Source organism: Apiospora marii (genome assembly GCF_038362585.1).
Source record: "Apiospora marii strain CBS 49790 chromosome Unknown utg000002l_segment0_segment0, whole genome shotgun sequence".
Classification (NCBI taxonomy): Eukaryota; Fungi; Ascomycota; class Sordariomycetes; order Amphisphaeriales; family Apiosporaceae; genus Apiospora; species Apiospora marii.
Genome location: NW_027117373.1, coordinates 4,548,634 through 4,572,844, shown reverse-complemented (window position 1 = coordinate 4,572,844; position 24,211 = coordinate 4,548,634). Strand labels below are relative to the sequence as shown.

Here is a 24,211-nt window from a genome sequence, read left to right as displayed (position 1 = left end):
CATATTACACCCAAGTAGATTTCTTACAAGGCTTGACAAAAATATACAATAAGTTCAAATAATTCTGCCAATTCGTCACATCTATTGCTTAACCGACATGTTGATATTTCACGGGGTAAACAATTCCTTACTACTAATATTCCGTGTTCCGTTACGTCTGTACGTGTTTGCTGTTCGGTATATGTGTCTGTTTTTGTGCATATCCTGCCTAAGTGTCAGGTGACACATCACATGCACTCAAGCCGGTACGTATCTTTGCATGCAACCGCTCAGTGCTCTGGTTGTCATTTGGATCTACACTATGCATATGTTCAGCAGTACCTGGACTTCCACTGTGAATAAGGGGGGCTAATGAAAGCAAAATTGTCCCATTAAGTGCAATCAATGTCAGTTCTCGGGACCTGGCTCATAGTCAGGGATGCCCTTAAACATATGCACTCGAGCAGAAAACACCACAGCGAGTAATATTCAACTGACCATCGAGTTACAAGGGGTCTATCAGACTTTCAAGGGCTTAAAGGACCTATCAGTGCACGGCGGAAGCGGTATTGCTCGAACTGAAAATACAGTTTACAGCCAAGAGGCCGAAGCCGTCTTGTGAAAATACTCCCGGGACAGCCAGGATGAGATACCTGTACTCTCATATCCAAACACTGGCCATTAGGTGAACTGAAACGAGGTAAGGGAGCTGCCCGAAGTCTACATCCGATGTAAATTCTGGAATAGATAGTGGACGGCAGGATGCCTGAACTGATGCTAATCGGTAGTAGACGCAGGCTCCACGTCATTCAGCGGCTTTGGGGTCAGTGTCATGTTGAGTTGGACGTTTGTCTTTTCCGCATTTGTTTCTACGTAATTGTTTTTCGTAGAGGTTTTCTTTACTATTAGGGAGTCACTGAATGAGGGATGGGTGATAGATGCTTCTACGTGACAGTGTAGTCACCCCTGAATGTTGAACAGCCCGTTGAAAATTCACCGATCAGTCTTTTGTATGATATCAAGGAATAAGCTTTGATATGCAAATTCCTGTGAAATGCATACAATATCCCACTTGCGGCGATACAAATTGCCACTGTAGTAGTCGGTCCTGGACTTGGTCCCTTCTAGCCACAGTTGTTGGGATTATCTCCAGTACAAGACGACCATTGCATATAGCCAAGTTTTTGCATAATTGTACATGTGTCTCACCCATACACCAACAAATCATTGTTGTTTTCTTCTTGTGACATGAACATGTAAGAAGCAGTATATTATTCAAATCAAACAAATGTTCAACGTCAGGCCAATATAGTCAAACCAATCTACCGAGTATGAATCTTCCGATACCGCACCACCTCATTCCCCTCCTCATCCTCGATCCTCTCAGCCACGACCTTGTACCCGCCGACCGCCGGCCAGATCTTAGTCCAGCAGACCCAGTAGACGCCACCGAGCAGCAGCACACCCACCCCGACAACAGGGAACACGTAGTAGGGGTACCCGTCCGCGTTCCAGTCGCCCTCGGGCGGGATGAAGGGCACGAGCGCCAGGAACACGTTGGACAGCAGGAACAGCACGACGATGGGCAGGTACGTGTGCCAGGGCGAGGTCCATCGTTCCGACTTCTTGTAGTGCAGGTAGATGAGGCCGGCCGCCACGAAGGCGTTGATCCACGCCCCCGGGTACGTGTACAGCTGGACGATGAAGTTGTAGGCCGGGCCCGGCGGGGGCGCGACTAGGACAATAACGGTGACGAGCCAGTGCAGGAATAACTGTAAAAGGGGGTAGCAGTTAGTACACATTCGTGATGCCAAAAGTTTGGACTCAACTAGAAAGATATTGGGGCACATAACAAGATAAGACTTACAGAAGCAGCGGGCGAACCAAACGGCTTCACCGAAGCCCAGAACCGGCTCCAAGGCAACAGCCCCTCCTTGCCAAACTCCTGGTTAAGCCGAGCATGCGCGAAACTGACCGCAAGCACATTCCCCATATTGCTCAACGCCACGAAAACGGGCAAGCTGCGAGCAGCAGCACTGTCGCCAAACATGTTGCGGAAGAAGATGCCCGCGACAATGACCTCGGAGTTGGCCATCTCCTCCTTGGAGATGGCGGCAAAGTACGCCACGTTGGCGAGCACGTAGAGGATCGTTACGCCGCCGATGGCGATGGGCGCGGCCACGACGAGCGTCTTGCGCGGGTGCTTGAGCTCGCCGATGACGTAGTTGGCGTTCTCCCAGCCCTTGTAGCTGTAGATGACGTTGAGCAGGGCCGTCGAGTAGGTGTAGGCGCCGCCGCCGCCCCAGCCGTCGCCCGTCTCGAGGCGGAAGGCGCCGTCGAAGTTGCGCGGGTCGGGCACGCGACGGTGGCCCGCCAGCGCCGCGAACCCCGAAAACACTATGAGCAGCAGGATGACGACCTTGAAGACGCCCAGCACGTTGACCAGCCGCAGGCCCCAGCGCGGCAGCACCGAGTGCAGCACCGTCGCGAACGTCACGCACGCGACGCCGATGCCGCGCCCGATCCAGCTGTCTTCCTGGTGGCCGGCGGCGAGCAGGATGTAGCGGCCGAACGCCAGGGAGTTGCCGGACGAGAAGCCCAGGAGGATCATCTGCGAGGCGAGGACGCACGTCGCTAGGTACCGCGGGTGTCGGTACACGCGCTCCAGGTAGTTCTTCTCACCCCCTGAGCGCGGGATGGCGAGGCCGAACTCAAGAAAGACGCTCAGGCCGCAGAAGGTCAATACGCCGCCTGTACAGGTGAGTCAGTGTCAGTTTGTTCCAAACCATCCATTGTTGCGGGCTGCGGGATATCATGTGTCGCGTATAAGCTTACCTATAACCCATAGCATAATAGCAACGCCCACAGAGCCGGTGGCAGCAAAGACGCTAGACGGGGTGGAGAAGACTATATCACATGCTGTTAGCGGGGGTGGAACTGCGCGTTGTGTAAGCCCAGAGGAGAGACAGAGCCGGCAACACTTACTACCCGTGCCGATCATCTTGTTCAAGATGAGGAAAACAGCGCCCGTGACTCCAATCTTCCTCGACTCGGCGATGGCAATCTTCTGCACCCTCTGCTCTCCGACCTCTCCAAAGGAGCCATCTTCGTCGACCACCGTGTGGTGGGGCGCATGGCCCGGGTCAGCGTCGTGCTTGATGCCGTTAGACATGACTGCTGCGTCTCGATGATGCCAGTCGTCCAGCACCGTCAACACATGAAATCAATAGGCGGTCTCGAGCGTGATATACTCAGAAAATGCAGAGAACTAAGGGGGGCCATCGGCATTTATTCGTCTTTACCTGCAGCGTCAAAAGAAAAAAAAAAAAAAAGCATGCGCCTGTCTCCCAACGGAACGTTCCACGGCTGCATGGGTTGGGTGCATCGCAATGTGGGGCAACTCTTACGCCATCGCCCTTGTTGCCCGAGCTGGAAGACGTGAGATGAGCCAAGCAAGAGATGCTGACACCTGATGGCTGGATTTCAAGCGATACGGCCTCCAATTGACGGCGCGCGCATATACTTTTCCTTGTGCGTGCGGAGTAGGTCTTGGCACAGCGTCGGCGCATAGTGTGTGCATAGAGTGTGCATTATCAGCATGCGCAAAATGGCGCTTGGTTATCACCACCAGCGAATTGTCAGAATTGAATTTGGATAGGTGCTCTCCCCTGTGTGCAAAGCCCAGGCAGGCGGATCAATAATGATCGCCCCTTGGACAAGGTTAGCAGACTTCGAGAGACGGGTGGTCCTTCCCAAAGCTTGGCCCTGCCCCTGTCCAATCAGCACCGAGTTTACAGGCCTGGGCTGTCTAACGTGCTTGATCACGTCAATTGCATCTTGCATTTCTGTGACCAATTTTTTCCAGCCCGTAACAGAACGTGGGATGTTGGGCCAGCTTGTATACGTCGAGGCTCTTATGGTACACGTCGAGACATCTATATTGCCCAGAGCTCGTATGACTCACGTCGTGAGACAACCTGCAGACCTTTCCTCGTTTGTGAAGGATTATATGCCACGGAAATTCCACCAAGAATGTCAGCATCACTTTGTATTCAGAGCAACCGATCTGCCCGGTATGATCAAGTGTCTATATTAGTAAAAGCGTGTAGGGGTATCAGCAAAACCGAAATCCAACGTCTATATGCGACCAATAATCGAATATAAGTCGCCCATCTGCCAACCAGACAACTCCAAACCCGGGCCTCTTTCTTCCGCCTAACCATTACGCTAGGTTAGACCTTCACTGTCAGCTTCAGCCCAGCCTGCTGGATCCGAAGGCCAATGAAGATGAGGCCACCAGCCAGATTGCACACACCTCCATAGATCCAAAGACTCCTCCAATCGAGATCATCGCCCATTCCCAGGATAGCGCCGCCGCCGGGCCCGCCGGCCAGTGTGCCGAGACCGACAAGAGAGAACCCCAACCCCATCCGGCTACCGATCTTGCTCTTGTCCTTGGTCAGCGCAATGAAGAGCACCGGGGGCAGCGCGATGAAGACGCCGGAGAAAAACCCGAACGCCAGAGCAACCACCACGACCCCGCCCACGGTGTGGACCTTGAGCATGACCAAATTGAGCAGGCCGCAGATGAAGGCGCCGGGGATGACGAGATTCAGGGGGCCCGTCTTGTCCGACAAGGCGTTGGGCAGGGTCCGTCCGAACATGGAGGCCGCGTTCAGGATGGCGACCAGATAGAACGAGAGCGAGGAATCGGTGATGCCTTGCTGCCCGCTGAAGTACGAAAGATAGAAGAGCATCACGTAGAGGCCGATGAACCCCAGCATGGCGCCAACGATGAAGATCAAGAACGGCAGGTCCGTGAAGATGGTAGTGTCGATTCTGGCGCGTGCTCCAGCGGGCTTGACCCGTATCTTCATGAAGAATATGGGGATCATCATGGTGGCGAGGGCGATGAAGCCCAAGATCCGGACACTCCACCCGAAACCGATCTCGTTAACCAGCCGGTAAAAGGCAATGGGGTAGATGATACCGCCAAAGGAACTACCAGCAGCCGCAAGACCCATAGCAAGGCCTAGTCGCGTGTTGAAGTATCCCGACAGCACAGAAAGAGCCGGCACGAACATAGCTCCGGCACCGAGACCGATACACTATTTAGTCATTGTCAGTAGGTTCCCCTTGATGCCACTTTATTGGATGCGGGTGAGGTCAAGACTCACGAAACCCTGGGCCAGAACGGCCTGCCAGTACTCGTGGACGAGAGACAGCATCATGTGACCGAAGACCACGCCAAATCCACCAAGGATGAGAAGCTCCTTGATATATCCCTTGTCGTAGAAAGGCCCGGCGATCAGGCCGCCCAGCAGCACCAAGTAGGCCTGAATAGAGCCAATCCAAGATATGTTGGATGATGACGTGGTAAACAGCTGCCCCGACTCATAGTACGTCTGATAGACACCGAACGTGTTCAAGATGCCCCAGGAGTTGAAGAAGATCATGAATGCGCCCAGCACTTGGAGCCACGCAGTGATGCCTCCGTTCGGCGCCGGAGGCGGGCCGCCTTGAGCCGCAGCCGGGGCGGCTGGCGGTGCGGATTCGACATCCGGTTCATTTTGCTGGCCGTTCTCGAGTGTCGTTTGAGACGCATCGGATGCGAAAGCTTTCTTTTCGCCTATCGGCATTTCATTTGGTTCTGTCGACATCTTGCCCACGAAATGCAGCAGATTAAGATGCAACTACCTAGTCTAGTGCATGGGTGAATGAAGAGAGCAGAAGAAGGAAGAGATGGGCTGCCTAGCCGACATCTTTATTTGTTCGGGTTGGGTGTGTGAAACGCAGGGTAGCCATGGAGGTTGCAGTGAGTCGGAGCGTAGGTAAGCAAAGCAATAGTCATCGGGTCGGCATTAGTGAGCAAAGGCGCGAAAGCGCGAGGAGGCGTTTCCTTCGTTTCTTTGACGGCGGCTACCCAGCACAGGGATTCCTACTCCTAGACTTCATCCGAAGGCGTGTCGAAGTGTCATAGTGTCGGGCCAACGACCGGAGGTAGTGTTAGTCTGGTCGGATGAAAGCATACAGTAGTGAACAAAGGAGTGGACAACGCGCATTCTTCACCTATCCAGTTATCATAGATACGGATTCCTCCTGTCTAGTCGCTATTGATTATCGCTTCAGGTAATACATATGTACATTGCCGACGTATAGTTGCATCGAGCAACGTGTTGGCAGGATGGATTCCCGGGCCCAACACGTTGGTTCGGGGTAAAATCAGGTTGCGGGGGTCTGCCGATCCCTCTGAACACACTTGCTGCTTGCCCTGCCATGCCTGCTTTCTATCTTCCGCTTTTGACAATTGACCATGCAACCATGCCGGGAAGCCAGTATCTCCTGATCAAGTATGAAGGTCTCATATATTAATAAATGAGCGCTGTTGATAATGTTGGCATTTGTCGCCGTATCGTAGACTACCAGTCAGTCCATGCTTGCACGACGTCCACAAATTGCGGCTTCCATACTAAGGTTGTGTATCCCAAAATTCCACCCCTGACAGGTTGGCGCTGCTGCGAGTCGGATCTCTAGTGCCTGTCTGGTGGGGGCAGAGTCAAGAACCGCACCTATCAGTGAGCTAATCTCCGGGCCGCGGTTTACGAGCTGCTCGGCTTTATAGATTCTTATCCGAGCTGGTTTCCCCGAGCGAATCCTCCCTTCGCATATTACAAGGTAAAGAGGTAGAGTCTATTTTTACTCGTATATGCTTAAACGTGCATCTTACATCGGTGACAGTCACATCTCCGTGTTTGTAAAGCGATGTACAACGTGTGACCCGTCAAGTGTAGCCTAATAATCACTGCTTAGTTGAATGCTTGTTCCGTCTCTACCAATGTCAGAGTTTAGGGCAATACCATCTCAGATGGTCGCGGATCAAATCGAGCGGCGTCGATACCGAATAAGTAGGCTCTTATTCTCACGTCGGCTAATAACGTATGTAAGACAGGTAGAGAACATGTACGTAATATAGCCCTACTTAGCGAAACCGGCTACGCTACCCTCCATCCCTCAACAACCTCAAACAACGTCTCATCCGACCCAACATTCCCCGGAAACACGACATAAGGCAGCCCCGGCCACTTAGCCGACGCCTCGTCGCACCTCCACAGCGGCACGCCCGCCGCCGCCTGCCCCACGATCACCGCCCTCCGCATCCGGAGCCCCTTGGTCGCCATGTCGGACGACGTGATGCCGCCCTTGGCGACGACGTAGCGCGGCTTCGCGGTCAGCCCGACCAGGAACGACACCAGCGCCTGGGCGACCGTCGCGCCGATGTCCAAGCTCGCCGCCTCGTCGCCGCCCGTGATCAGCTCCCGGCTCGTCATCACCAGGACGTCCTGCCCCCGCGCGATCTCCCGTTCGGCCACGGCCAGGGCTTTCGCCATCTCGCTCGCGCCGGCCTCGTCGGATTCCAGAAGGCGCCGGACATCGATGACGACGCTCGTGAGTCGATCGCCGCTGCGGTCCCGCAGCACTTGCAGCTGGGCTGTCGTCTTGGGGACGTAGGAGCCGGCGATGACGAGACCCCCCACGTCCCCAGAGAGACTTAGCTGGCTCGCCGATATGGGCGGGATCGGTGCGATCCCCAGTCGTGCCGAGACGAAGGCGGCACCCGTGCGGAACAGATACCGTTTCCCTTGACCCGCCGCCTTCAGCAGCGCCAACACGACAACATCGACATCCTCCTCAGCCGCCGCATTCACGACCACCACCGTCCCCTTCGCCACGTCCCGCAGCTGCGCCAAGACCGCCTCCGCGCCGCCCACGCGAATCGTCTCGAGACTCAGCGACGTGACCTTCTCGGCCGGAATCGCGCCCTTGCTCTTCTCGACCACGTACTCCCTCAGATTCGAGCTCCGGTAGCCAAACGTAGCATCCCGCGCAAACGGCGTCTGCCCCGCCGGCACCAGCTTCTCGCCCTCGGCGACGTAGTGCACGTCGTCGATGGTGTACCGCCCGCCCTGCAAGAAGAAAGGACACAGCAGCCACGCGTCCGCGGCGCCCAGCACGTCCTCGGCCGCCTCGGCCTCGAGCGGGAAGTGCCCCCGCAGCGTCGAGTCCCCGCGCAGGACGATCTCGAACTGCGTGTCCGCCTCGGCCGCGGCCTCTTTCAGGTTCGTGCAGATCTCGGCGATGAGCGCCCGCGCGGGGCCCGGGTGCAGGGCGCGCGAGTTGGTGAGGATGAAGAAGCCGCCGCCGGGACGGGTGTGGCGGAATTCCGAGGCGAGCGTGGCTCTGTCCCAGGCGGTCAGGACGGGGATGTCGTGGCACGTCTGGGTGCCGGTCGGATCGTCGTCCAGGGCGACGAGGATCGGGACTTTCGACGCAGGGTCCTGGAGGATGGTCTGTACCTGTTGCCGAAGCGTCGCGGGGGGTATTGGCGGCAACTGGGCCAGTGTCGGCTTCAGCTCGAGGCTCGGATTCTCGGGCATGTTTGCGGTCTGGTTCAGCGTATCATATTATGCCTAGTCGGAGTCGGACCCAAAGCGTGGTATGCCTCCAAAAAGGACGTCATATTGCCGGACGCAGCATCTTTAGAGTCCATTTATCCTCGCAAGTTTTGAGGAGTCGTCAGTGGATCAGATGAGGTTCGCAGCGGGTATTTCCCCAGAAAACCATTTTAATCGGAGAGCCGATGAATTGCCCCAGAAAACCATTTTAATCGGAGAGCCGATGAATTGCGGAGAGAAAGCCGGCCACTAAAGAGTAATAGCGGGGTTTGGTGTAAATGACTTCCTAAGGTTACACTCATCTCCCTCTTCTCTCTAACCAGCCTTCCATGTTCACAACATATAGCACGCAATACTCAGACTAGGACAACACCTTCACTTGGCAAATCACTTGGTATACTGAGTCGTTTTAGCATTCACAGTGTATTTCTCGATGCTATGTACTGACTGTTCAGCGCAAGTATGTCGCGTCGGTTTACAGGCAATGCCCCAAACCGGGTGCCACAGAGATCCATCCAGCAAGCACCTAATACTTGCTATCGACTTGATTGCGCTTTCCTAAAACCCCTCAACGTATTGACATGAGCCTAGCACATCTATCTCCCAATGGCTCTTCTTTAGTTGGCGCTGGGGAACACACGGCCATCGTCCTCTCGCTTGACCTTCTTGAGCTTCCGGTCCTGCTTCAGCGCCTGCTCCTGCTCCTTGATGACCTCGTAGCTCTTGCCGCCAAACGCCTGGCAGACGCGGTCCTTGAACAGCTCCGAAGCCGTGGGGAGGGGCTTGCCATAGCCGTGCGGGTGGTCGGCCGGGTCGACGTTGCGGGTGTGGCAGGTGGCCGCGAGGCCGGCGAGGGCGTTGTAGCCGTCGTTGTTCTTGCCGCTCTTGCCGGTCAGGCGGGCATTGGCCTCCCGGATGGCGCGGAGGCGGGGCATGATGCTGTCCTTCCAGTACGCCTGCAGTCTCTCAATGCTGAAGGCCCAGTGCGCCTGGACCATCATCTCGTGGACATACTCCCAGTCGGTCACCTCGTCGAGCTGCTGCTTGTCGGTGTTGCTGTCGGCGGCGTTGGCTTCGTCCTTGCCGGACTCCTCCTCCTCGCCCTTCGGGTTCAGATCCTCGGAAGTCATGACCACGTCGCCGTAGAAGAGGGCAAAGATGACGAGGTCGCACTCGGCGTAGTAGCACCACTCGTTGTTGCGCAGGTAGCGGAGGGAGTCGGCCCAGTTGTCATAGTGGGGGCTCTTGTGGTCTATGATGATGATGACCGGGGATCCGACGTAGTACCACGTGCCGTCGGGTGACACGGTGTGCGCGGGCATATCATAGCAGCGCCAGCTCGGCATGATGAAGTTGGTTGGATCTGCGATTCGGTGTGAGCCTCGATGCGTGCTTGTTGCATCGTATCAGGCAAGGGAATGGGTGAAGTTACCTTGTCTTGATCGTTGACGAACCGTTATCTCGTTCTTCCCAAGCAGTGAGGTGAATGTCACGTGCGTGGAAGCAAAAAAACACGTCCACGGATGTGACTGTCGTGTTGGCAGGTGAGAAAGAGTTGAACAAGTACAAGCTTTGCTGGTTCTTGTTTACCACCTGCTGTTTGGTAGTAGGATGGGTTGGTCCCCGAAAACAATGGGAATGGACCGCAGAAAGCATGCGTGTTAATACGGATAAGCTGGTCGCCCTTCGATCGCCCCTCGGTTGCCCCTCCGCAACAGTTGAAGCATCGACGATAATATCGTTACCCTTCACAAGCTGATTGGTTTAATTGGGGGATAATCATAATTTCTTTGTTAGCTGAGCTGTGGCATTTCTGAAATTCACACCAGTGACATCCAACAGTCACCATAACCATGGTGAAGTATATCTTTATAAATTTGTGCATCGTATATGGATTCCGGATGGGCAAGTATCTATAATGCTTCAATTTTGGCATGTATATGTTTACTGTATATCAACTACCCTCTGTTCTCGCCTTTCGAAGTACGTCTATGTCCTTCTTTCGTTGCCTCTCGTAACCTGACCATCCTCATCCTCCCCAAACTTAGAACGCCTCTCTGGATGCGAGACCTGTCCTTCCACCACAACCCCCTCCGTATCATCCTGGACCGGCCGTTCCTGCGGCTTCTCCCCCTCTTGCGTGGCCTCCATCTTCTTCTTACTCAAGTCCCACCCACCCTGCCAGCCAAGCCACCCCTTCTCATGCGGCCCCCGGACAACAGTGAAGAGCAGCGAGAGCCCAACGAGCCCAATACTGAGGGCACCACTGTGCACCCAGCCACCCTCGGCATAGAGCCGATTGCCCACCGCGGTCCCGAACAGCTGCCCGCAGAACGTAAAGACCATATAGACCGAGTTGACAGCATTCTGGGCCTTCGGGTCGACGGCGGCGATGGCCATGCGGTTGGCCACAACGACAGTGGTCATGCCCAGATCCCCCAAGAAAGCCCAGACCACGGGGCCCGCGAGGGAAAACGTGCCGACGAAAGTACCTACGACGACGGCGGGGATGATGGCGACGAGTTGGGCGAGGAGCAACGTGCCCGTGGGGTGGATCCGCGACGTCACGTACCGCGAGACGACGGGGTTCAGGAACACGGGCGCGATGCCGATCAGGGCGAACAGGGCCACGGCCAGCGTGGAGAGGCGGAAGGGCCCTACGAGCTGGAAGGTGAGCGTCGTCCAGAAGGACGTGAACATGGCCATGGTCATAAAGGCGATCAGGCTATTTTGTGTCAACACTGGGTGGCGGAGCGGCATCTTGACGATGGTGAGCAGGGTGTGCGGATACGAGCCGCCCGGTCGGAGGATCGGGTAGTCGGGCATCATGACAAAAAGCAGGACGAAGATCATCGCCTGCAGCCCGAACGACATCCAGTACACATTGCGCCAGGACGAGTACTGCGTGATGATGCCCGAAAGAAGACGCGCTACCAGTATCCCGAAGACGATACCGGACATGACTATGGAGATCATGGTAGCGCGATGCCGTGAGGGCGCATATTGGACGGCAATCGGAAACATGAGCTGCGGCGTGACGGTAAGTATACCGACCACGAATGATAACCCCAGAAAGACGGAGAAGGATCCCGTCAGGGTTAACCCGAGCCACTGTGTGAGCTATTGGTTAGTGCTATGGACGGTAAGTAGAAGTAGGGGGCGGCTGAGGCTTACGAATAGGGCTGTTACGAGAATGAGTCTCAGGATCATGGGTCGGCGATGCACAATGTCACCGAACGGGATGATGAACAGTAGTCCCCCGCATAGCCTGCCTGCATTATGGTAGGTACGAGCGAGGCGCGCTCATCCGAAACGCCAAACTCGTCGGCGAGGACATCCAAGATGGGGTGTGTGTAGTAGAGGTTCCCCACACTGAACGCTGCAACCTGTAGTTGTAGAGGTGAAATCATCAGTAGCCTGTCCTGTAAACAAGTATATAGTGGTCAACGTACACATCCATACACTATATTCTGGCTCCATGTCAGATCATGATTGGTCTCGGGGTCCCACCGCAACCATGGAGGCGTCGCTAGCGAGCGCATAGTAGGTAGGAGGCCTAGTTCCGGTCGAGACTGTTTTGACTCGACTCGATCCTTCGCCATGATAGTGGGGGTTCCAATGTCATACAGATATGGGAATGAGGAAGTATCGTGAGCATCGCGGTGCCGTCTGGTAGGCGAATGGAGGTTTGCTATATTTCGTTGTCGTGGTGTTCGCTCTCTTAACGCCGATGGCTCTAGCTTATCTCCCCGCGTTCGTCATCGATCGGTTATTCAATCCCTACCCCGGATCTCCACGGTCGATTGGTTGAGCGCAGTGACAACACAAATCGCTCAAGGATTATCGCAACTTTGAGAATTGCAAAAGTCCTGTCTCTGGACGGTTTCGCAGTGGGTTTCGGCGCAGCGCTGAATAGGAACCGTTGCGATGTGGGATTCGTATAAACGGCAAGGAATGGTCTGACTCGCTTGTTTCAAGAACATACTCAAGCATCCATAGCGATTGAATCTCCGTTTTTGGCGACTTGTGAGATATCCTTTGATCCTTTTGATCCTTGGGTCTTGATTGTGTCGATCTCGTCACGCAACATCTTGTCAGGTAATGACTTCGCTGGTGCAGCGACCTCTGCCATCCCATATGCGGCCCGGAACAAGAATCCTCTGTGATTCCCTCCTGAACTGCTCCATGTTCCCGTATCCGGGTCGCCTAGGGGGTCCGCAAACATGCTGGCTGTTGCTGGCGCCAGGGTCGTCATCGTTGGATGTCAACCAGCCTTCCTTCCGACCATCTGCAGAGCTGATATTCATGCAGCTTGTCCGCGCGCAGCCACCTGCGCCTTCCCAGATCGTGCCGTCCGAATTGGTGCCGTTGATGCCAGTAGGCGGCGACTCGACGACACATCCTGTGCGTGGTTCGTCGGTGAACATGGCCAATTCGGCATCAAAATCGAGGACTGGCGCAGCTGTCATTTCAGGCCCACCGCTCCCGGCACTTCGATCTTCCTGAAGAAACACAGTAGTTCTTTCTGAGAGTCCAACGCTAGTTTTCTTCCTGGAATTGCTAAATCGCTCGTAGATGGTTCGAGGCCGGTTTTGTGATGTCTTTTGTGAGGTCGCCCTCTCGAAAAGCAAGTTGATCGACGGGAGGCAGAGACAGACTATGCCAATGGTGATTTCGATAGTGCTGTGGTGCCAAGGACGAATGTTAGCTTTTGCCTTCTATATTGGATGACCTTGGTCAGCACCTACCCGCAGAGGTTCATGACCACGAAGTCCCTGGTCACGTCTGTTGACCACTGGAAGATATAGATCTTGTATTCGCGAAAGCATGCGACTGCCACAGCAATCCCACCTGCCCCTAGCATTCCAGCGACTTTCATCTTCTTCCGCAGCGGCATGTTCAATTTCCATGTCAGCGGAATCGGTATGACCAGTATAATGAAGTCGGTAACGAACGCAAGGGCGGTATCGGTGAGGAAGACTTTGGGCTGGTCAAGGCAACGGCCGGGTAGACTAGAATCCCAATAATGGGCGATAGGCCAGCAGATGAAGATCTTGACGAACTGTATGGGGGTATAGGCGATCAGGAGGAACCACACGTAGAGGCGAATATACCTTGCTGTACGCCTGTAGACGGAGAAGAGCCGAGCAGTTAACAGCAGCAAGGAGGCTTTGGTGAAGAAAGCGGTCGGGATCCATACGATGGAACTAGCATATAGCCACTTTGGCAGTGCACTCGTCAGCGCGAACAGCCAAGGACCAAAGGTAGAGCCACCCGGAACATACCTTCATCACGGCTTGATAGTCTTCGCGCGTCAACTCCCAGATGTGATGCCCTTCACCACAATACCCCACTGAAGACAGAACCGGCTCGTCAGCTTCTGGCAGTCCATGGTGCGAACACGGCACGGCTTACTTGTATAACACGTAGCGATGTAGAGTAGTACTAAAAGCTGTGGGTTATAGTTAGCAGTAGTTGAAGGTAGATATCAGGAGTTTGATAGGTTGAGTATTGCCAGACCAATGCTATCAAGGCAGTCCCTGTAGCCACGAGCATTAGTTCTTCAATCCAGGACCTTGCCTCGATGGGAACGTGGCTTACAATCTTCAACAGTCGTGGGTGATTTGAGAGTATACTTGGAATAGCAACGGAGACCATAGACGACTAGAACAATCACATTGCAGACTATAAGCCCGGCAATATTGACTGTCCACAGGCCGTCGGCCGGGTGTTCGAAGTTCGGCGTGGCTCCTGGCGGCGGTGGCACGGCGCCTGTCGATCTCGGAGTTAGTGTTCGCAGTCGCGCACCCATGACTGCAAGACCAGCCCAGAAGACGAGACAGAAAGACCCGGGATGTCACTTACCAATGTCTGGTCCCTTCCGAATTGATATGCCGCTCATTTCGCGGTTTCGTCACATCGGGAAAGTCCTTGCCAACACAGTGAACCATCCTGAGATGAAAGCTTCCATATCCCGGGGGTTTTTATGAGAAGGGCGCTGGGGAGACATCAGACATTGATCAGAGTTTCCTGACGGAGAGTTGGGAAGCCCGTTGATTTGATCCGGCATTTTGGTGTCTAAAGGGCAGAGTCCTTGCTTCACTACAACCTGAAGCAATAATCTTCGCTTATTCCCCAGTCCGGGCTCCTGACTCGTGACGCGAACACAGTTCAGATGACTTTAACCATTAGTGGTGACAATCAAGTATATCTGAGTTTTGGGTCGCGGTGCTCATTGGTGCGATGGCTTCTAGCCTCTTGGTCAGAAAGTTTCCCGCAACCCAAACCTCCCAAACCTCGGCAAGAAAAGCCATCTCCTGGAAAGTTGGCAGGCGCGGCAACCCCAAAACATGCTTGACCATAAACTCTTCGCAAACGTCTACCTACTAAATATTCTATACCCCAGAGTGTGCGAGACACCAATACCGAGCAGTCAAATTCTGAAACATATATTTATATGACCAGGATGTCCCTTGTTGACCTAGTGAACGCTTTATTGCCGGTGACCACTTGAGCAATGTCCGATGCTTAAATAAAACCCCAGGCATGGCGATTCAGGCTACTCCCGTGCATCAATCGTCCGAACTTCCCAAGTCCCAATTTGCCTTCACTGGATCGTTATTACCTCCAAGCAAGTCACAGCGGCAGTGTATCTTCCATGAGTTACCCGACGGTGAACTACATGTTCACACGCTTGCTAGTCGTCATCACTTTGACACAATGGGACAGCACTATCTCAATAGGCTACCAGACTCTAAGCGGACAGGTTTGCAGATTTCCACTTCCCTTAGGTCACAAGTTTAGGATTACATATCGATGCTGCATTGTGTAATGGGCGTGTCTAGGCAGTTGGGCAAAGATCGCCGGACCTCGGTTACCGCATGACCATCCATGGCAATGTCATTCGGGACTTGGCGATCCCGAAATCAGAACGGTTCAAGCAACATCACCACGTGACTGGTTCAATGAATTCTTTCCGGATCATCGGGTCTCTGGGTACATATAGAAGAGGACGCTTGTGGTTATTGCACGCCTGATGCGCACTCGAGCTTGGGTCTCTATATCATCAAATACGTTGTACTGAGCAGATGTCATGTTTTACTGACAGCCGTCGCTGTTACATTCATGAGCTACATTGGTGTGCTTTCACGTTTCCCATATCCGGGGAGAATCTTGCACAATAACCTGTCCTGCCGTTGCCTTCCCGGTTCTCAAATGAAACACCAACATCAGTAACACATTCCCCCAATCCTGCCATGGAACGCTGAACTTATTGGCCTTCCCTCAAACGCCCAGCCGAGCCTTAACCCAAACGCCATTGTGTGTAAAATGCAAGCCGCAGCTTCGATGGTATGCCTACACAAGAAGGCAGATTCTATCAACCATCAACTTCCATGGTGTCAGATCGTTCAGAGGCCGTCTCCTGTGTGACTGCGTTACACGAGACATCACGGAAGCGTTTCTGGCGCTGGCTCTTCTGTTTTCTCATGTTAGCCTACGACAGTTCCCCGAAGAACGCTCAGCTCCGACACTTACCTTATCCTTTCCGAGGACATGGGCTTCCGTGAGTAAGTAATTCTCGCGCTCCTGCGCAGCCATGGACCAGTCTTGCTGGTGCTCTGCTAGGAAGCCCGAGATTTCCTTGGCGGTCAGACTGCAATCTTCGGCCTGGTCCTTGTCACCATGCTCGTTCAGGGCGGACATCTTATGTGCGTGAATAAGCTGGTAGAAGAACTCCATGAAGACGCCAATTCTGAGCTTTCTGGCCCACGCAGTCTCCTTCTTGATGGCGATGGCGAAGCTGTAGAAGCCACCTCCGGTCAGGCTGCTCTTCAGGTTCTTACTGACGCTGGGTTTGCGGGCGACCTTGATCATGTTAGCAAGGACGCGGTCCACGACGTGGCCTCCCTTGCTCGAGTCCTCGAAGATCTTGGTGGAGCCGGCCTTCTTGGACCAGGCACGGTAAATCTGGGTATCAAAGCGAGGGCACCGGAGGATTGATCGACCAGATTGATAGCGCATGCCACGCTTTGGCAGCAGATTGCGCAGGAGGGGCTTCTGATAACCCATGACTGTGAGGTCTGTACTGTACAACGAAGTGTTCGGGTGCAGGAATGGGTTTTGGTACAGAAATTGGTGTTGGTACAGGGAAGGGTGCTGGTACGGGTTGCTTGTTGTAAAATGACAGGTGTGAAGTGCGGGAGGGACACTGAAGTCTTGTTTGCGGACTCAGAAAATTCCTGAAGGAGAGAGTGAGGGAAGATCGGTCTTTAGTAGGTAGGTGAGCTGTCAGTTGATCAGTCTGAACCAGTGAGTGTGTTGGAAGTGAAAACTTCCCCGAGCAAGAGCAAGGACCTCGTTCCATTTGATGGCAGCGCGTTGGGGCCCAGGCACCCATCAGTCAAACTGCACTGTGGTTGTTCCCCGCCGAGGTACAAGAGCCAGTTGCGGCTAGTACATCAAACAGAGAAGCTGTCGTGGATCGAGATAACATCAAGAGCAAACCAATCTACCAGGAAAATCTGCATCAGAGGCTAGGATGTCGATCCCCTGAGGAAAGACATCCATACCTAGAAGATTACATTCCTACGCATATATTTACAGAATATGAAGTAGTTGGATTGGGAATCTTGGAATATGAAGGCGCTCTCGTTGGAATGAGGGCAGTTGCTGTTGATGTTCGCACCTTCCGCGGCTAGTTTTGCGAAAGTGGCGATAACCTCAACTTCTAAAACGTGTTTGACAACCTGGACTCCAGTTATGCATTAAAAGCATAGGTCTGCCTACATAAGAAGTCAGATGATCCTACAAATACTAAAATCACATTTATCTCCCTTTGAAATGGACTAGATCACTATACGATATTTGATATATGTGGTTTTGATAGGACGTCAAGGTACCACACCTCGACATCATTCCTCTGGGACTGAAGACGAGTCCAAATCATGTACGAAGCAACCCCACTCCGAGGTATCGATACAAGGCAGGTGAGAAGCATAGTAAAATGCCCAAGTAGAAATCTTACCCGCTATTGAAAGTAATAGTGCAGCTTCTCCAGCCTGCCCCCCTTGATAAATCAGCCCCTAGCTTATGCACGACATTGGTTTCTTCTATTTGAACTAGGAAGTAAGAGAGCCAGAGAATGTCGAGATTTGATGGCTAAGAGGACTATATCACGTTTGTATGAACATATCAGCTCCTGCAAACTGGATGTGTTAGGCCTGGTGTGTGCTTCTCGAAAAGAGTCCGATGACGAACATCACGCGGCGGCAGCGAAACATATAAGCACGACAAGACGTATCATCAGATTAGATCTATTTTCGATTATTATAGTCTTTGGATATCAAGCCACTTTATGGGCGTCTGGGTTACATAGATACCATACCATTACTCCTATTCCCAGGGCCCATCTCATTACCCCAAGCTTTCCATTCGAATCCCAGTCACTTCTCGGACCAGCCCTCATCCTACACTCACAGGCTTGGGCTTGGGCTTAGGCTGAGCCGCCCCCAGCGCCCCCATGTTCAGGGGCGCCGGCTCCACGGCCTCGACGCCACACCGGACCTCGATGCTGCGGATGATGCCGCCCACGGTGCGCAGCTCGGGCATGAAGACGACGAGGTTCTCAAACTCCTGGCAATTCCAGTCCGCAAAGACGCGGGCCTCGCAGCCGTCCTCCTTCTCGGCCATGAACGTCCCACAATTGGCCGGCAGCTGGGGGATGTTGTAGCACTGCGGCGCCGTGGTGTTGGAGACGGGCCGCGCGATCGGGATCCGCATCATAGGCGAGCCGCGACACTGTTTGGGGCCCGGCGACCCGGCGTACAGGAGCGCCGTGATGGGTATCGGGGCCTTCTTGGGGGGCTGAGGCTTCGCACCCGGAGCCGGCTGGCCCGTGGGCACGACGTCGGAGCCCGGGATAAAAGTGGCGTTGGCGGCATGGAGGCTGCTGGCGTTGGATGCTGGGAGGACTGATTCGATCATGGCGTTGTCGCCCTTTTGCGCGTCGTCCGCATGGACGGCTCCGTCAACCATAGCGGGAGTGGTTTGGGCAATCCGTTGCCGTTGCGCACAGGCAGGCGTGTTGTAGAGGGCGCCGAGCGCCGCGGCGAAGATTGTCGCCGTATTAAGGCGCATTGCGATCGAGTATTGAGATAGGATTTGCCGAATTGAGTGGTCCGATGTGTACGTAATGGACACGACAGAGACTTTAGATGAATTAGATTAATATAAAGATCGTGGAGATCTCGTAACTTGGGGATCTGGGGGTCTTTTATGTGTCTTCTCATGATACACGCCAAGCTTTTCAGCGTTGCGATCTTGGCGTTTCACGATGGCAGCGCACGGTATCGACATTGTTTCTACCGCGCTGCTAATCAGGCTATGCGCAGTACTCTCTGGAATTTGTTTCATTTCTTGCGAAAAGCACTGCCTGGCTGTGTATATCTTGTTTAACCGGTAAGAGTTGCCATTTGGCAATGGCAGCCCATGAGACGTGAAACTTATGTCTGTAAGCTTGCTGGTGGATATGTGTTGCAGCCATTTTAATGCCGTGAGTATCATGCTGGCCATGGCAATGGCAGGACGCCTACCGATGCATCGTGGGATTGGGTATACGAATCGGCTGTTGATTTTCCACTGGTCTGCGCAATTCCATATTGTCTCATGAGGGTACCCGTCTTTCGGCGATTAGGCGCAAAATGCGTTGAATGGCGCCACCTTCCTGGTGGACAAGCGCCGTTGCCGCGCTTGCTGTGCCCGTGAGGCTTTAGGGAATGAACTGCCGTACCTAGCTGCAAGTGACATAATATGTCTCTGGGGTCGTCCTTGTCCGAGGCGTAAATAGCGACTTCGTAATCAATGTCCGCAATAAACTCAGTCAGTCACTTTGATTTATGTTTTCTGGCAATCCCACGGCCCAACGCTCGTTCACTGGGTCGATCCCCGTACCTTAGTAAGGTCTCGCGGGTACCTTACATGAATGCCTCGATATGAGCCGCTCCATCGACTCAGGTTGATATACTCCCTCGTGTAAGGCCCTGAACGGCAGAATCCAGGTACCAATAGAACAGTTGAAGCCGGTATCGGGATGGCACCACTGATCCATTGTAGGGTCCATGGACTGAGCCAGCGGATAGTTGCAAAACTAGCGCTGGAGAAACGGGCGCTATCTCGTCTTGGGTTCTCATACCCCTATCTGTACAGGCATCGGCCATCTTTAGACTTGATCGTACGGTGTAGTCTGGTCAGTAGAAAAGGACCAAGTCCAAGATCTGTAATAAGTAGATGGCAAGGTTGGGCAAGAGCAAGCCTTCAATTCAAGGCGTATGCCTTGTCCAAGTGTGAGCACATGAGCACCTAAGCGCTATATTCACTTAACCGAATCTGAGCTGGGCTGGACGATCGTCGTTTCGGCAAGAGTGGGCGTCCCTGCATTCCAATCCAAGGATGGTGGGGCTTATCCTTATCGCATAATAGCATGGATGCTTCGTTCTAAACCGGACCAAGGTAAAGGTTAAGTCGTCATTGTCTAAATGCGGCTGCTCTCGGGCTGCTCCTGTGACTCCGACGCGGTCTGGTCAGGTCACTTGACACCGGCCCGTCATTGGCGACTCCTCTTCCTTTTCCCAACTCACTTGGACCAAGAAAGGAACGATTCTATCAACTCCTTTCAATCCTGACAACTTACGCTTACGTGCATTTATTGCCGAACACGACAAAGCTTCCCCTCCTTCGCCTCAGCTGTTCAGCTGCCCAACCCAACACCGAACCACCCTCTTGGCACCGATCCACGACCACTGCCTTCAGTCACGACACGACAACCCACGCAACCCGCTCCTCACTGCGAGAACCGAACCCAACATTGAACATTTATCCATTTCAGGCCCACGAGGGACAAGACAGGCAAAATGAGTAGTCCCAGGAGACGTATCGAGACCGATGTAAGTCACTCCGCGAGACCCGACTTGGCTACGTACTGACATGCTTCTTTAGGTCATGAAGTATGCCCCATACTGACCTACCTTGCCCTTGCGTGGATCGCTTGACTGACTGCTCTACAGGATGTACGGAAACCCTCTGCCTTTTGCAATACCCGTTCTAGCGACTGACCAATGCGACCAAGGCTCATGAGTGACTATGAGGTAACTCTGATCAATGACAACAGTAAGACTACTCCACGTTTTCCAGACCTGAATTTCCTAGCAGCTAACGTATCATTTCCAGTGTAAGGTTTACTTACCGACCGACCAACAATCACGTCGCGAGCACCGGTAACTGATTCCCAACCAGGCAGGAGTTCTATGTCCGGTTCAAGGGACCCACAGAGAGTTAGTTCAGGATGGCCGACAGACTTGGTGGTCGACAGTATACTGAGAGTTGGCAGCTCCTTTCGAAGGCGGTTCCTGGAAGATCCACGTCGAACTCCCCGAACAGTACCCCTACAAGTCGCCTAGCATCGGATTCGTGAACAGAATATACCACCCCAACATCGACGAGTTGTAAGTGTGGATGGAGTTGTTAAGAATGCTAGGAAGTGGAGTGTATACTAAGCGTCGGTCAAGGTCTGGTTCGGTCTGTCTCGATGTCATCAACCAAACCTGGTCGCCGATGTTCGACATGATCAACATCTTCGAGGTCTTCCTGCCGCAACTCCTGCGATACCCGAACCCTTCCGATCCGCTGAACGGCGAGGCGGCTGCCCTGCTCATGAGGGAACCCAAGAGCTACGATGCAAAAGTCAAGGGTCAGTACTAGACATGTCCACGATACTGGGAGATGATCGTGGGACTGGGCTTCTGACTGACAATTGTGGCAGAATACGTCCAGAAGTACGCCAGCAAAGATGCTGCCGACGAGGCCGGCAACGAGAGCGAAGACGACGACGACATGTCCTCCGTGGCGAGTTTCGGCGACGAGGACGACGAGCCGGCTGGGCAGATGGACGATGTGTAGCCAGCCAGACTGCCCTCTGCGAATACCGATCGACAGTCATCGCCTTGCGAATTGGAGCTTAGGAGTTTTGCGTTTCGTCTAGTTAACACACGGTCAGGATGGAGTACTATGTAGGATTTGCATATTGATGTTGACCGTGGACTCCATGTTGCTTTCATGCGCTGGTCTACGAGTCTTCTTTTTCTTTTGGGACAAGGTTCGATTTTCGTTAAGGGGCTTGCTTTCTGTCTTTCGTGGAATATTAGTGACTTGCGATCAATTCAAGAACACTCTCCCGCCATGTTTCTTATCACAGGAATAACTAGGAAGTTGTAATAAATCATTGTACGATTATTTTACTGATTCCTCATGCAGCTCCAGCAAGCCCAGCTACTTGAGTTGTGCTAGGTGTATATATATATCCTCTATAACGCCTGTAAAACCATTGTCCCTGGGTATCTTGAAAATGCAAACCGATTTACCTCCTCCTCTTCGTTAGGAAGAGTCCGAATCATAAGTGACCAACGCCGTCGATGTCGTTTTTAGGCTGGTATCCCCTTTAGAGGGCTCGTTGCGCGGAAGTTCCGTCTCTTTTGCCTCCTCCGTGCGCTTTCTTTTGATTCCCGCCAGCTTGGCTGCCACACCACTTGCAGGACTGGAGATGAGAAAGGGGTCTTGGGAAGCCCGTGTGTTCCCAATAATCTCGGAGACTAGGCTTTCCCTCATTTGTGCCGCCGCGGTCTCGGATTTGAGTCGTTTTTTGCCGGTGGACGTTTTGCTGGTGGACGGTAGCGTTTTATGTGCCGCGGAGGTACTTTTGCTAAATAGCGGCTTCGAGAGTGCGGCCTTGTCTCCGGCTCCCCTGCTGTTCGCAGCCGGTCCAAACGACACGAGGGCAGCCCGTTTCGCATCGTCGTCGTGCGCGGGCACCAGATCGATCCCTAGGCTCATGCGATCTCGCAGATCCTCCGACGCCCGGCCCTCCTTCTCGCGCGCGTGCCGGCCGACCCGAAATTCCCGCCGCAACCGCCGGTTCTGCTCGTACGGGTCCTCCCAGGCGCGCTGGCTCGCGTCCTCGAGCTCCTCGATGCGGATCTTGGCCTGGGCCAGCTGCTCGCGGTCCTCGATGGTCTTCTCGAGCTTGGCAAAGGCGCTGCTGCGCAGCTTTTCCCGCTCCTGGTCCGTCATGATCTCCACCACCTCGTCGGCGCCGGGCTGGCGGTCCTCGCGCCGCCGCCCGCCCGCGACCACCTCGTACGCCGTGTTCTTGGGGTCGGTGCGGATCTCGATGGCGCCGCCGCAGGCGGCGTGCCGCATCCGGAAGCTGTAGATGGGCGTGCTGTAGTACTGGCCGGCCTTTTGCTTCTCGGCGTTGAAGCGCACGCCCTGCCCGATGATGGTCGGCTTCGGGCAGTGCCCGCACCACACCGCGAACGGCATCTCGAACCGCACCGTCAGGATGCCCTGCGACGCCAGCTTCGAGGCCCGGTTCCCCAGGGCGTGCTTCCGGTTCACTTGGTTGCCCGACGCGGTGCCCTCGAGGTCCGGCGGGACGTACCGTCCCATGTTGAAGCCCTGCATTTTGGCGGCGGCGGCGGGGCTCGGTCGGTGACGTGCGCGGAGTTGCTGGTCTGAGTCGTGTTACTTACTTTGTGATATCGTTTCTCGTAAGGTAGTGGTGGTCGGTTTTGATGTGGTGGTGTTGTGTCGTGTTTCTCGGTTTGGTTTTTTATGTTCATGCGACGGTTTGCAGGTATGACGGCATATAGAATTGATTGGTGATTTCGGAGAATGGTACTGTAAGGCTGCCGTAGGACCCCGCTAAGGGCCTGTTTCCGTCAAACTCCACATAAACTCGCTCCTATCTCCATTGTGCGTGAGATGGCCAGGAGAGCCAGCGCAGAGCTGGATCAATTTCAACTTCATTTAGGACAGTTTCAGTCTATGAAAGAAGTAGGTTCGTATAATGTTACGTTGTGTTCGTTCATGACATAGTCCAACCTCATCAATCAAAGCAAGTGTCAACTTCTGACTTGGTCTCATGGAATATGCATATATCGAGGGCTTAGTGGGGTGAAGTTAAGTTCGCTGTCACATGGTATTAACAATCCTCCGCCATCGGTTGGAACTCGCGAACTTCTACGCCCGCGACTACCGTACTGCAATCTACTGTACTGAGACGGATTCCTTCAGATACCCAGTATCTTCAAATAGACAGCATTGAGCTGGAAAGGAGATGATGGTTGTAAAAGGTGGACAGGTGCTATACTTGAAGCAGAAACCAAGCCCCTAGCTCAAGCCCAGAGTTTCTTTAGCGCCGGCTTAACCAATGGACCCCAAAAGCGCATCCTCCATCCCCCACCAACCTTATCTGCACGTTTCATGGAGTGCCTTCCGCTTCGGGCAGCTCGAAGAAGCTATCCACTTGTAAGCCAACCAGACCTGAATGCAGGGGCTCGGGACTATTGCGGTTGTCGCAGGGCACGTGTCCCCGGCAGTGTCTCTCCATGGACCATGGCATACAAACATTACTGGTTGCATTGAGCTCGCGGGTGTCGGAAATGCTTACTGCAAATGAGCCTGACGCTCTGAGCTGACATCCACTGACCGGGTTCTCAAAAAGGAAGTCGCCAGTATGATCTACATGGCAATATGGCAAACGCGCTAGAAAGCCAGAAAGCCCGAGTATTTCACAGAAGGCTCCGACTATATGAGGGCAGGCTCTTCTCGCCCCTGGATTCGTCCCTTTCTCGTGCTGTTACCTGACTCTTGTCTTTGTTCCACCTGTGCCTGCCAGTATTAATAGACCCGGATCACCCGCTTCCTGCAGAGTAGATCCCGCCCGG

The 24,211-nt window shown here is 53.9% G+C and overlaps 10 protein-coding genes across 10 annotated transcripts; 1 reads left to right on the top strand and 9 right to left on the bottom strand.

Annotated features, from left to right (window-relative positions):
• Positions 1-1,301: 1,301 nt before the first annotated feature.
• PG985_003139 (amino acid transporter) lies at positions 1,302-3,151 on the bottom strand (the record flags this gene model as incomplete). The annotated part of the gene is made up of 4 exons (XM_066822908.1): positions 1,302-1,751; positions 1,847-2,730; positions 2,815-2,886; positions 2,965-3,151. 4 exons carry the CDS (start codon positions 3,149-3,151, stop codon positions 1,302-1,304), a joined length of 1,593 nt encoding a protein of 530 aa, XP_066690340.1.
• Positions 3,152-4,211: 1,060 nt separating this feature from the next.
• Positions 4,212-5,639, bottom strand: PG985_003138 (MFS general substrate transporter; the record flags this gene model as incomplete). Its single annotated transcript, XM_066822907.1, has 2 exons — positions 4,212-5,087; positions 5,157-5,639. 2 exons carry the CDS (start codon positions 5,637-5,639, stop codon positions 4,212-4,214), a joined length of 1,359 nt encoding a protein of 452 aa, XP_066690339.1.
• Positions 5,640-6,971: 1,332 nt separating this feature from the next.
• Positions 6,972-8,414, bottom strand: PG985_003137 (uncharacterized protein; the record flags this gene model as incomplete). The annotated part of the gene is made up of 1 exon (XM_066822906.1): positions 6,972-8,414. The coding sequence occupies one exon, from the start codon at positions 8,412-8,414 to the stop codon at positions 6,972-6,974; it is 1,443 nt and encodes a 480-aa protein (XP_066690338.1).
• Positions 8,415-9,049: 635 nt separating this feature from the next.
• PG985_003136 (uncharacterized protein) lies at positions 9,050-9,778 on the bottom strand (the record flags this gene model as incomplete). Its single annotated transcript, XM_066822905.1, has 1 exon — positions 9,050-9,778. One exon carries the CDS (start codon positions 9,776-9,778, stop codon positions 9,050-9,052), a length of 729 nt encoding a protein of 242 aa, XP_066690337.1.
• Positions 9,779-10,421: 643 nt separating this feature from the next.
• PG985_003135 (major facilitator superfamily transporter) lies at positions 10,422-12,034 on the bottom strand (the record flags this gene model as incomplete). The annotated part of the gene is made up of 3 exons (XM_066822904.1): positions 10,422-11,543; positions 11,723-11,818; positions 11,885-12,034. 3 exons carry the CDS (start codon positions 12,032-12,034, stop codon positions 10,422-10,424), a joined length of 1,368 nt encoding a protein of 455 aa, XP_066690336.1.
• A 492-nt stretch (positions 12,035-12,526) lies between these two features.
• PG985_003134 (uncharacterized protein) lies at positions 12,527-14,334 on the bottom strand (the record flags this gene model as incomplete). The annotated part of the gene is made up of 5 exons (XM_066822903.1): positions 12,527-13,115; positions 13,181-13,653; positions 13,718-13,785; positions 14,034-14,204; positions 14,298-14,334. The coding sequence occupies 5 exons, from the start codon at positions 14,332-14,334 to the stop codon at positions 12,527-12,529; spliced, it is 1,338 nt and encodes a 445-aa protein (XP_066690335.1).
• A 1,583-nt stretch (positions 14,335-15,917) lies between these two features.
• On the bottom strand, positions 15,918-16,502 carry PG985_003133 (uncharacterized protein; the record flags this gene model as incomplete). Its single annotated transcript, XM_066822902.1, has 1 exon — positions 15,918-16,502. One exon carries the CDS (start codon positions 16,500-16,502, stop codon positions 15,918-15,920), a length of 585 nt encoding a protein of 194 aa, XP_066690334.1.
• Positions 16,503-17,894: 1,392 nt separating this feature from the next.
• Positions 17,895-18,569, bottom strand: PG985_003132 (uncharacterized protein; the record flags this gene model as incomplete). The annotated part of the gene is made up of 1 exon (XM_066822901.1): positions 17,895-18,569. One exon carries the CDS (start codon positions 18,567-18,569, stop codon positions 17,895-17,897), a length of 675 nt encoding a protein of 224 aa, XP_066690333.1.
• A 1,772-nt stretch (positions 18,570-20,341) lies between these two features.
• Positions 20,342-21,386, top strand: PG985_003131 (ubiquitin-conjugating enzyme E2 H; the record flags this gene model as incomplete). The annotated part of the gene is made up of 5 exons (XM_066822900.1): positions 20,342-20,374; positions 20,728-20,761; positions 20,818-20,932; positions 20,996-21,177; positions 21,250-21,386. The coding sequence occupies 5 exons, from the start codon at positions 20,342-20,344 to the stop codon at positions 21,384-21,386; spliced, it is 501 nt and encodes a 166-aa protein (XP_066690332.1).
• Positions 21,387-21,860: 474 nt separating this feature from the next.
• Positions 21,861-22,946, bottom strand: PG985_003130 (uncharacterized protein; the record flags this gene model as incomplete). The annotated part of the gene is made up of 1 exon (XM_066822899.1): positions 21,861-22,946. The coding sequence occupies one exon, from the start codon at positions 22,944-22,946 to the stop codon at positions 21,861-21,863; it is 1,086 nt and encodes a 361-aa protein (XP_066690331.1).
• Between the last annotated feature and the right edge of the window lie 1,265 nt (positions 22,947-24,211).